This window comes from Jaculus jaculus, chromosome 15, assembly GCF_020740685.1.
Source record: "Jaculus jaculus isolate mJacJac1 chromosome 15, mJacJac1.mat.Y.cur, whole genome shotgun sequence".
Classification (NCBI taxonomy): domain Eukaryota; kingdom Metazoa; phylum Chordata; class Mammalia; order Rodentia; family Dipodidae; genus Jaculus; species Jaculus jaculus.
The window spans coordinates 35,108,033-35,120,321 of record NC_059116.1 but is presented as its reverse complement, the minus strand read 5'-3'; the positions used below and the strand labels follow the sequence as shown (position 1 = coordinate 35,120,321).

The 12,289-nt window shown below is 48.7% G+C and overlaps 1 protein-coding gene across 1 annotated transcript in view; it reads right to left on the bottom strand.

The window, feature by feature from the left end:
- The window catches only part of Thop1 (thimet oligopeptidase 1), a 32,085-nt gene extending 23,883 nt beyond the window's left edge, over positions 1-8,202 (bottom strand). The window contains exons 1-2 of the mRNA XM_004654924.2: positions 8,074-8,202; positions 151-363 (exon numbers count right to left, since the gene is read on the bottom strand). Coding sequence (XP_004654981.2) covers positions 151-363; positions 8,074-8,089 — 229 coding nt within the window. The 5' untranslated portion in view covers positions 8,090-8,202. The remainder of the gene's footprint in view (positions 1-150; positions 364-8,073) is intronic.
- Positions 8,203-12,289: the final 4,087 nt, after the last annotated feature.

Here is a 12,289-nt window from a genome sequence, read left to right as displayed (position 1 = left end):
TCAGATGACGCAATGGAGGGAGAGAAGTTCTCCATGACCAGGGCCAAGAGCAGGCAGGGATCAGCCCTAGGCACTCAGCTGCCTCCGTGACCTTAATGTTCCTGCCCATCACACAGCCTCCCTGGCAAACAGGACTCCTGGCTGGCTCACCTGTGTAGGTCACCTCCACGTCAGCCAGAGCCTTGAGTGTGCTCTCGTAGGACACGTCCTCAAACTCCTGGGCGCCCACCTGGTCATACACACGCTTGGTCTGCTCAATGAGCTCCTTGGTGAGTGCCTCAATCTGCAGAGCGCTCAAGTCCCAACGCAGGTGGTTCACCGCAGAGCATGGGGACACTGCGTCCAGCATGTCCCCCGTGCAGGCTGCAGAGAGAAGGTAGAATCAGTGCTGTCACACCTCACCAGGTAACAGGCATAAGATGAGGCCAAGGGATCCTGTGTGAAGCATAGACAGCTCCTTCAGGGACCTTGCTGGGCTAAAGAAGCCATTGGCATGCAGGGGGTGAAGGCCAGGGCCACTGCTCACTCTCTGGATGCACAGAACATATACCCACAGAACTTGCACCCTGGATACCCTAATGCTCCTGCTGGTTTTTTTTTTAATATTATTTGAGAGAGAGAGAGACAGAGGGATAAAGAGGCAGGGAGGGAGGGAGGGAGGGAGGGAGAAGGGAGAGGAGATAATAGGCGTGCCAGGGCCTCCAGCTACTGCAAACAAACTACAGATGCATATGCCACCTTGTGCATCTGGCTTATGTGGGATCTGAGAAGGAATCGAACCTGAGTCTTTAGCCTTCACAGGCAAGTGCCTTAATGGCTAAGCCATCTTTCCAGCCCTGGCATTTTTTTTTTTTTTGTCTTGTTTTGTTTTTTTGAGGGAGGGTCTCACTGTCGGCCAGGATGACCAGGAATTTACTATGTAGTCTCAGGGCAGCCTTGAACTCATGGCGATCTGCCTACCTCTGTCCCCCAAGTGCTGGGATTAAAGACATGTGCCACCATGCCTGGCATCTGCTGCTGGTATTTGTGAAGTTTCTTTTTTTTGTAGTGTTGAGGATGAACGTGGGGCCTAGTACAAGCTACACAATCACTCTACCACTGGCCATGCCCCTAACCCTCACTGTGGATTCTACGCTCTCACCCTACTGCTGACTATGCCCCTAGACCTCACTGTGGGTTCTACACACCCCCAGATCCACACTGGTGAGTCTATGTCAACCCTCACCACTGAACAGTGCCACCAGTCACCCTGCTGTTGTGGAAACACTACCCTAGAGAGAACACAGGACCTGGCCAGCAGCACCATCCAGACCCTTACAAAAACGAGGATCCTGCTAGGCGTGGTGGTGCATGCCTTTAATCCCTGCACTTGGGAGGCAGAGGTAGGACTACCATGAGTTTGAGACCACCCTGAGACTACATAGTGAATTCCAGGTCAACCTAAGCTAGAGCAAGACCCTACCTCAGGATCCCATGACCAACATAGCACTGCTCAGCCCCCACAAGCCAGAGGGAGGAAGGGAGCGCACAGTTCCTCTTTGAACAAGTAATTCAGGATGGGGTGTGACCTTCCACACCCATGAGTGCTGCAGAAGTGTAATTAAGGGCCTCCCTGCCCATACTAGGGCCTGACAGATAGTGGCGTGTGTAAGTCACACTGGGCGGACAGTGCCCTGTGGGAAAGCCAGGAGGAGAACAGCTGGGGACAGGTGGCATTGCTGGAAGAGAGCCTGTGGTCCCCAGCAGCACTTTTTCAGTGTAGGTCTAAAGCCCACACACTGTTCTGGAATGTACAAAACATTTCCACCGAGGGAGGGCTGCATTTAGTGTGTGTCCAACACAGAATTCATTTCTAGTTTCGTGTCATATAAAAAATGGGCAGACCCAGATGCACAAAGTGGTGCATGCCTCTAGAGTTCATTTGTAGTAGCTAGAGACCCTTACGCACTCATTCTTTCTATCTGCCTCTTTCTCCTTCTCTCTCTCAGATATATACAGATATAGATATAAAATGGCTCAACCAAACCAGCCCTCTTCCTCCCCTCCCGAAAAAAACAGGGCTGGAGAGATGGCTTAGTAGTTAAGGCACTTGCTAGCAAAGCCAAAGGACCTACATTTGATTCCCCAGATGCACAAGGTGGCACATGCGTCTGGAGTTCTTCTGCAGTGGCTAGAGGCCCTGGTGCACTCATTCTATCTGCCTCTCTCTTTCAAACAAATAAAAATAGCCAGGCATGGTGGCACACACCTTTCATTCCAGCACTTGGAAGGCAGAGGTAGGAGGATCACCATGAGTTTGAGGCCACCCTGAGACTACACAGTGAATTCCAGGTCATCCTGGGCTAAAGCAAGACCCTATCTCCAAAAACCAATAAATAAATAAACACCAAACACTAGCTCATACTGAGTAAGTTAAGAGTCCCCATGTTCAAGCTGTAGCCACAGCTGGCCTCTCACCAGCTGTGGAATCTAAGAATGACTTTAAGTCTTCAAACCTCACATTTGCCCCCTGAAAATGGGTACAACACAGAGCACCTCACTGCAGAGAACTGACTGGGTGAATGAGGACCGCACTCTCGGCACCTGAAAACAGCACAATTATCAATGGGCTGCTGTTAGACTCCAAGGCAATTTCTCATCTAAGACTCCTTGGCTGGGTATGATGGTGCACACCTGTCTTCCCAGCACTTGAGACCAAGGCAGGACTGTCCTGAGTTCAAGACCAGTCTGGGCTACAAAGTGAGTTCAAGGTCAGAGAAACCCTACCTCAAACAAAAAAAAAAAAAAAATGAATAAATAAAATAAAGGGGGCTGGAGAGATGGCTTAGTGATTAAGTCACTTGCCTGCGAAGCCTAAGAACCCAGATTTGACTTTCCAGAACACATGTCATCCAGTTGCACAAGTTGACGCACACATATGGAGTTCATTTGCTGTGGCTAGAGGCCCTAGCATGCCAACTGTCTCTCTCATTAAAAAAAAAAAAAAAAAAAAATGGAAGGGTGGCTGGAGAGATGGCTTAGTGGTTAAGGCGTTTACCTCCAAAGCCAAAGGATCACAGCCAGATTCTCCAGGACCCACATACCAGATGCACAAGGGGCACATGCATCTGGAGTTCATTTGCAGTGGCTGAAGGCCCTGTCATGCCCATTCTCCCTGCCCCCCACCGCCTCTTTCTCTCTCAAATAAATAAGTAAAATATATTTTTTAAAAAATGGGCCTGGTCAGAAAGTCAAGCTCCACATGTTCTCCCTCATATGTGGATCCTAGCTACAGATGAGTGGGCTTCTGTGTGAGAAGGAAAATACTTAGTAGCAGAAGCCAGTAAGTTAAAAAGGAGATATAAAGGGAAGAGAAAGAAAGGGAGGAGGGTACTTAATAGGTTGGTATTTTATATATGTAACTACAATGATTGAGATGGGGAGGTAATATGATAGAGAATGGAATTTCAAAGGGGAAAGTGGGGGGGGGGGAATTACCATGGGATATCTTTTATAATCATGGAAAATGTTAATAAAAATTGTGAAAAGAAAAAACAAACAAACAAACAAACAAATAAATAAAATGGGCCCAGTGACACACGCCTTTAATCCCAACACTCAGGAGGCAGAGGTAGGAGGATCATCATGAGTTCAAGACCAGTCTGAGACTACATAGTGAATATCAGTTCAGCCTGGGCTAGAGTGAGACCCTACTTAAAAAAAAAAAATCAGTATATTGGGGTTGGGGATATGGCTCAGCAAGAAGTATTTGCCTGGCACATGGAGGCCTTAGGCTCCATTAGTAGCTGCAAAACAAAAACCAGGACTCCCTGCTCTAGAAAAGCTAAGACAAAGCTGGGTGTGGTGACACACACCTTTAGTCCCAGGCCTCGGTAGGATCACTGTAAGTTCAAGGCTACCCTAGGACTACAACATGAATTCTAGGTCAGCTTGGAAAAAAGCAAGACCTTACCTCAAAACACCAACAAAGGAAAAAAAGAAAAGCTAAGACAGCTCAAACCCCACCCAGCATCTAATGGGGGCTTAGGGCGGCTTCCACAAGTCACCGAGTGCAATGAGGGTCTCATACACTTCCCTCTTCAGGGCGGGTGTCATGGGTCCTGCAGGGTGCTGAGCGGCACCCCTAGTGTCCACCTACTCCAGGCCATAAGCTGCCCTAGTTGTTATGACCACACAAGCTCCAGATCCAGCACCTGCCCTAGCACAGAACCACTGACAGACACAAGAGATAGATGGAGTCAGAGAACCATGGACAGACACTAGAGACAGAAAGGTTCGGCATCCCTCTCCGGATCTTTGGGAGAGCAAACCTTGGCATTTACAGAGCCTTTTAATTCTTCCCGCCCCGGCCACCCACCCACCTAGTCTTGCCAGGTAGTCCAGGCTGTCCTTGAACTCATTTTGCAGCCCAGGCCATCGTCTTCCCTCAGCCTTAGGTGTGCCTACCCTGGCCAGCTTGGCACTTCTACTTCAGAAGCTCTGAGAGGGAACTGTGTACTGGATTCAGAGCTGGGGCAAGATGGAGACCAACAGGAGCTGCTGGAGTAATCTGAAAATTCTGGAGGAGCCAAGATTTCAACATCTCTGGGCACCCTGTCATTTAGTAAACATTTAAGACGGCTGCCTGTGCTGGGTCTGAGCCGCAAACAAGACGGACACGTGCCTGTCCTCCTGCGGCTGGAACGCTGCACCTCTGACTCTTACTAGAACTGGGAGAGGTAAGACAGGCACGAAAATCAGTTAGCGTCCTGTGCACTTGAGGATGAACTTCTGCTCCTCCTGCCTCTCTCCCTGGTGCTGGCATGCTGGGATGACAGGTGTGTGCCACCAATTTTATGTAGTGTTGATGAACCCAGCTCTCTCCCAACAGCTCCAGCCCAACATGAGCCATTATCTAAAATACAGAAACCAGGTGTTATACGGCATTTTTCTCTCTGCACTTAACATGAAACCATCTTGAGGTAAAGAAATGCTTTTTTTTGGGGGGGGGGTCGCTGAAGAGATGGCTGAGCGGTTACAGAGATTGCCTGCAAAGCCAAATAACCCAGGTTTGATTCTCCAGGACCCATGTAAGCCAGATGCACAAGACGTCAGATGCGTCTGGAGTTCATTTGCAGAGGCTAAAGGCCCTGGTGTACCCATTCTCTATTTGCCTCTCTCTCTCAAATAAACAAATCAATAAGAAAGAAAGAAAGAAAGAAAGAAAGAAAGAAAGAAAGAAAGAAAGAAAGAAAGAAATGCTTTGGGTGCTAAAGAGGTAGCTCAGCAGTTAAGGTACTTGCCTGCAAAGCCTAATGATACTGGTTGGATTCCCCTGTACCCAAGTAAACCTAGATACACAAAGGGGCACATGTCTGGAGTTCAACTGCAGCGGCTAGAGGCCCTGGTGTGCCCATTCTCCCTGTCTCTTTACTCTCTCTGATTGCAAATAAATAAAAACTAAAAAAAGAAGAAACACTTTGACTAGGTAGCTATGGCAACTCTGAAGCAGAACTCTATGGTGGTACAAGGCGTACAGTAATAGTAATGGAACTATTGACAACTCCCTAGTGGACAGAGGAAGGGAGGGCCAGGAGACCCTCACCTAAGGTACAGCGATTGTTCCCGCATGGCCCCCTCCCCAACAGCTGCAAGTGACCTTGGGAATAAACTAGATTACACAGGAGGTAGAAGATTAATTTGAAGTGGGACTTCATCAAGAGGCTTCCGTGAGGCTGCCATCCAGGACGAGGGGGGACTTGGTGGTGATGCAGTGGCCCTTCAGTCACCCATGTGCCTTGCCTGTAAGTCACCCCGCACCTGTGCTCTGTGTGTAACCCCGACAAACTCACTGGCTTTGGTGGAATTGTCCTTTCTAACCAGCTTGCCCTATCTGGGGGAGAAGACCTGTGTTCCCGTTTTCCTGCTACACCAGGTCACACTGGTACCTTATATGCTAGGCCAGCACTCAGCTACATCCCTAACCCTCTTTTTACTTTTTTTTTTTTTTTTTTTTTGAGGTTGGGTCTCCCTCTAGGACAGGCTGATCTGGCAAGCAAGGAAAAGGAGAGAACAAGAATGTGAGTGCAATCGGGCGTGGTGGCACACATCTTTAATCCCAGCACTTGTGAGACAGAGGTAGGAGGATCACTGTGAGTTTGAGACCAGTCTGAGATTACATAGTGAAATCCAGGTCAGCCTGGGATAGAATGAGACCCTACCTCAAAAAACAACAACAACAAAAAAAAAAACAGAATATGAGTGCGCCAGGGCCTACTGGCACTGCAAAGAACTCCAGATGCATGCACCACTTTGTGCAACTGGTATTACATGGATGCTGGGGAATTAAACCCTGCCTGGCAGGTTTTGCAAGCAAACACCTTTTACCTGTGAGCCATCTTCCCATATCCTTTTTTGGGTTTTAGAGGTAGGGTCTTGCTCTATCCCAGGCTGATCTGTAGTTTCAGGATGGCCTTGAACTTGGAATGATTCTCCTACCTCTGATAAGATTAAAGGCATGTGCCACCCCACCCAACTTATTTTCACTTTTAAAAAAATTTTATTTATTTATTTGAGAGTGAGAAAGAGGCAGATAGAAAGAAAGAGCAAATGGGCACACCTGGGCCTCTAGCCACTGCTAACAAACTCCAGATGCATGCACCATCTTGTGCATCTGGCTTCACATGAGTTTTGGAGAATTGAACCTGGGTCTTTTGATTTTGCTGGAAAGTGCCCTAACCGTTAAACCATCTCTCCAGCCCTTCTTTTTATCTTTTTTTGGTTTTTCGAGGTAGGGTCTCACTCTGGCCCAGGCTGACCTGGAATTCACTATGTAGTCTCAGGTGGCCTTGAACTCATAGTGATCCTCCTACCTCTGTGCTGGGATTAAAGGTGTGCGCCACCATGCCCAGCTCCTTTTTACTTTTTTTGGTTTTTTGATTTTTCGAGGTAGGGTCCCACTGTAGCCCAGGCTGGCCTCGAACTCACAGCAATCGCCCTACCTCTGCCTCCCCAGTGCTGGGATTAAGGCGTGCCCCACCACACTCAGCTCCTTTTTTACTTTTTGATACAGAGTCTTGCTATGTAGCCCAAGTTGCTTTGAACTCACTGTGTGGCCCAAGCTGGCCTTAAACTTGCAATTCTCCCTCCTCAGCTTTCCAAGTAGCTGGGATAACAGATCTGTGCTACCGACCCAGATTCCCTTTGCCTTTAAAATATGTGGGTACACTGGCTGCCTGTGTTCATGTTCCAGCCAAGCTTTTATTTCCTTATTGGTCTTTTGAAGTAGGGTTGCACTCCAGCACCTGCTCACCCAGAACTCACTCTATACCCCAGGATGGCCTCAAATACAGTGATCCTGCCTCAGTCTCCCCAGTGCTGGGTTGAAAGGTGTGAGCCACCACAACAGGTTAACTTTTTAAAGACAATATCATCATCATTATTTATTATTATAATTTTGGGGGGGGTTCAAGGTAGGGTCTCACTCTAGCTCAGGCTGACCTGGAATTCACTATGTAGTCTCAGAGCGGCCACGAACCCATGGCGATCCTCCTAACTCTGCCTCCTAGGTGGTAGGCGTGCGCCACCACGCCCGGCTTAAACGACAATTTCCTGCTCTCGAAACGTGATACTCGAGTTCCAGCCTCCCCATCTAGGTCCTGGCGGTTCCCTCCATCTGGGACACCTCTTCCCCAGGTCTTGTCAAGACAACTGCTTGTCCTTAAAAGCCTAGGTTCCAATGACTACTTCCTCCTGGCAGCCCTCCAGGACACCTGTCCATAGAAATGTCCCCATTGCCCGGGCTGTCCCGTGCACTTGTTGGACGTCCATCTCCCGAACTCCAGGAGGACGTAACCGAGTCCCTCCCGACAGGACTGTCAGCCCCACACTGCACCCAGGGCCCTAGCCCACGAGGGAAGTTAGAGCAAGCGTGCTCCACGGAGGAACGGACGGCCAGGACGGTCCATTCATTCCTCGGAGGCGTGCCCTCCCCGCCGCCGGGCACCGGGGCCCGCGCCCCCATTCCCGCAGGCGCGCGCGTGGCGGGGACGCCGGGGTCCGGCGAGCCGAACCTCGGCGAGGGAAGGCCGGTACCTGCGGGGGGCTTCATGGCGGCCGGCTCCGCCCTCCTCCGCAAGCCTGGTCCGCGCTTCGGGCCGCTGAGCCGCCACTGACGCCGCTGTTCCGCCGGCCGCCGTCACTCACGGACTGAGCCGCCCGCCGCCCGCGCGCCCGGAGCATGCTGGGAGAGCGCATGCGCAGCAGACACAGGTCCTGCGCATGCCCGGCAGAGATCCACGCCCCCTTAGCCAGGAGGCGGCCATGACGGTAGCGCACGTGTGCGTGCGCGCGTTACCGCCAAGTCGCTATTGGTTGTTGGAAGGGAGTAGGCGGAGCTACAGACTTCACCCCGCCCGGGTTGACAGGATGTCTTGGAAGCTGCGTTTCCATGGAAACCTCACACATCTGAAGCCGGGCAGGTTCTTTTTTTTTCCGACAGAATTTCCCAAGAACAAGAGATTAAGGATCCTGCATTCATTTGCACGAAGCTTTCTTATTCTGCGTGCTGGGTTTAGTTTTACAAGTTTTCTGCCTCATTTTAAGTGATCGATTCAGGCTGTTGGGCAATCTGCTGCTCCCTTGCAGGGTAATTCCCCCTATTTTTGTATTGTTGCCTTACTCTGCAATAAAGTTTTTTATCTGTCTCTCTTTCTTCTTTTAGGGTAGGGTCTCACTCTAGCCCAGGCTGACCTGGAATTCACTATGGAGTCTCAGGGTGGCCTCGAACTCACCGCGATCCTCCTACCTCTGCCTCCCAAGTGCTGGGACTAAAGGTGTGCGCCACCACGCCCGGCTGTAATGAAGTTTTTTTCTGTCTCTCTTTCTTTCTTCTTTCAGGGTAGGGTCTCACTCTAGCTCAGGCTGACGTGATATTCACTATTTAGTCTCAGGGTGGCCTCGTACTCACGGAAATCCTACCTCTGCCTCCCGAGTGCTGGGATTAAAGGTGTACGCCACCATGCCGGGCTAAAGCTACCTTTTGTAAAAGGCAGTTTCAGTTAAATATTGAGGCTCAAAGAGAATCATGAGATGTCACTCCACATGCCACCTCACTCTGGAGCAAGAATGAGACTCTTGACCAAAATGGAACTCCACCTTGTGCATCTGGTTTAGGTAGGTCCTGGGGAATCGAACCTGGGTCCTTTGGCTTTGGAGGCAAGTGCCTTAACCACTAAGCCATCTCTCCAGCCCTGAGTTCATATTTCTCATGAAATCCGGGCATGACAGAGTGTGGCAGTGTGACTAGTGCTAGGAGCCAGAGGCAGGAGGATCCCGGGGGCTTGCTGGCTAACAAGTCAGCTCCACGTTCAGAAAGAGACACTGACTGAAAGAATTTGCAGGAGAGCTACTGAGGAACCCTGATGTCCACCTCTGGCCCCACAGGCAGGTGCACACACTCGTTCACACAGCATTTACTCCTCCTAGAGTACGTGAGGCAACAGTAGAATGAATGTCTGACGTCTTCACTTTCTTCTGTGCCTGGCTAAAGACACAGATTTAAATTACTGCCCTTCACTTTGTCTCATCCTTTCAGTCAGCTGAAATCCCAGGATGAGCATAGCCTCCTGGGACTGTACCCCTTCCAGCCCCACCCATGAGAGCAATTGTCCATAAGCTTGAGGCTGCACCCTCAGCAATGAACACATTAACAGAAAAAGGATTTGCCAGTCCATTTTGCAGAACTGGCCAGAGCTGAGGGACAGGAGCACACCTTAACCACAACCTCTTGGTTTACGTTTTCGTTTGTTTACTTTTTTTTTTTTGTGTGTGTGTGTGTGTGTAGGGTCTTGCTCTAGCCCAGGCTGACCTGGAATTCACTGTGTAGTCTCAGGGTGGCCTCGAACTCACAGTGATCTTTCTATCTCTGCCTCCTGAGTGCTGGGATTAAAGGCATGCACCATCATACCCGGCTCATGTTTGTTTGTTTTGTTTTTTGAGGTAGGGTCTCACTCCAGCCCAGGCTGACCTGAAATTCACTTTGCAGGATGGCCTCGAACTCACAATGATCCTTCCAACTCTGCCTCCTGCCACCATGCCCAGCTCTTTATCTTTCTTTCCTTCTTTCTTTTTTTTTTTTTTCATTCAAGGTAAGGTCCTGTTCTAGCCTAGGTTGATCTGGAATTCACTCAGTAGTCACAGGATGGCCTCAAACTCACAGCAATCCTCCTACCTCTGCCTCCCAAGTGCTGGGATTAAAGGCTTGCACCACCACACCCAACAACATTTATATTTTTTTCCTCAATTTTTATTAACATTTTCCATGATTATAAAACATATCCCATGGTAATACCCCCCCCCCCCCACTTTCCCCTTTGAAATTCCATTCTCCATCATATCCCCTCCCCATCTCAATTAGTCTCTCTTTTATTTTGATGTTGTGATCTTTTCCTCCTCTTATGATGGTCTTGTGTAGGTAGTGTCAGGCACTATGAGGTCATGGATATCCAGGCCATTTTATGTCTGGAGGGAGCACGTTGTAAGGAGTCCTACCCTTCCTTTGGCTCTTACATTCTTTCCGCCACTTCTTCTGCTTTAGACCCTGAGCCTTGGAAGGTGTGATCGAGATGTTACTCAGTACTCCAGTCACTTCTTTCCAGCATCATGATACCTTCTGAGTCATCCTAAGGTCACTGCCAGCTGAAAAGAGAAAATTCTCTACCCAAAGTGAGAGTAACATCAGTATAAGAGTATGAATATTAAGAGAGGTGCTTACTGGGCAGTTTGATAATTTTTTTTTATTTGTGGCTTTTTGAGGTAAGGTTTCACTCTAGCTCAGGCTCTCCTGGAAGGCACTATGTAGTCTCAGGGTGGCATTGAACTCATGGGCGATCCTCCTACCTCTGCCTCCCGAGTGCTGGGATTAAAGGCATGCGCCACCATGCCCTGCTACATTTACATTTTAAAGTTGCTTGATTCATGATCATTTCATCAGGAAATCATTGGAAGAGCTGTGAGCTCCTGCCTTCAAGATACCCCGCCCAAGGTGCACAGCCTGCCATATCCTTGGGCTTAGTTTGTGCAAGGATTACCCTGTGGTGAGTTAGCTTGATGTCCACATCTCCCTTTTTCTTTTTCTTTTATAAAATATTTTGTTTTTATTTATTTATTTGAGAAAAAAAGAGACAGAGAAAAAAAGAGAGACAAACAAGAGAGAAAAAGAGAGAAACAAGAGAGAAAAAGAGAGAGAGAATGGGCACACCAGGGCCTCTCCTCACTGCAAACGAACTCCAAACGCATGCTCTACCATGTACTTCTGACTGATGTGGGTTCTGGGGAATTGAACCTGAACCTGGGTCCTGAAGCTTCAGAGGCAAGTGACTTAACTGCTAAGCCATCTCTCCAGCTTTTATTTTAAAAGTTGTCTGATAGCTGGGCATGGTGGCACATGCCTTTAATCACAGCACTAGGAAGGCAGAGGTAGGTGGATCGCCATGTGTTCGAGGCCACACTGAGACTACAGGGTGAATTCTAAATCAGCCTCTGCTAGAGCAAGACCCTACCTCAAAAAAAAAAAAAAAAAAGTCGTCTGACAAACCAGATGTTGTTGACGTTGCTGGCGGCAGGTAAGTATCTTTAAGCTGATCCCTCTGACTATGCAAAGAACAAATGAAGTAATTAGTCCAATGGCCACCAGAGTATGAAACCAAGTATTTGAAAACCAAGATAAATTTTTTATGAAAGCCTAGTGTCAAAATATCTTTTTTGGGGGGCTGGAGAGATGGCTTAGCAGTTAAGCGCTTGCCTGTGAAGCCTAAGGACCCCGGTTCGAGGCTCGATTCCCCAGGACCCGCATTAGCCAGATGCACCAGGGAGCACATGCGTCTGGAGTTCATTTGCAGTGGCTGGAAGCCCTGGCGCGCCCATTCTCTATCTGTCTCTCCCTCTCTCTCTGTCACTCTCAAATAAGTAAATAAAAAAAAAATGAAAAAAAAATCTTTTTTTGTTTATTTGTTTTTTAGAGGTAGAGTCTCGCTCTATCTAGGCTGACCTGGAATTCACTATGTAGTCTCAGGCTGGCCTTGAACTCACAGTGATCCTTGTACCTCTGCCTTCGGAGTGCTGAGATGAAAGGTATGCATTACCATGCCTGGCTAGATGTCTTTTTAATATTGTTTTGCAAGGCAAGTATAGTTGAAACACGCAGCTAGCTTAACCTAAGGAAAGCCATCTTAAGACACCCAGCCATTTCTATAATAATAAAAGAAGGGCTTACCTAGGTTAAAGTTCAACACAGAACCATAAAAACAAG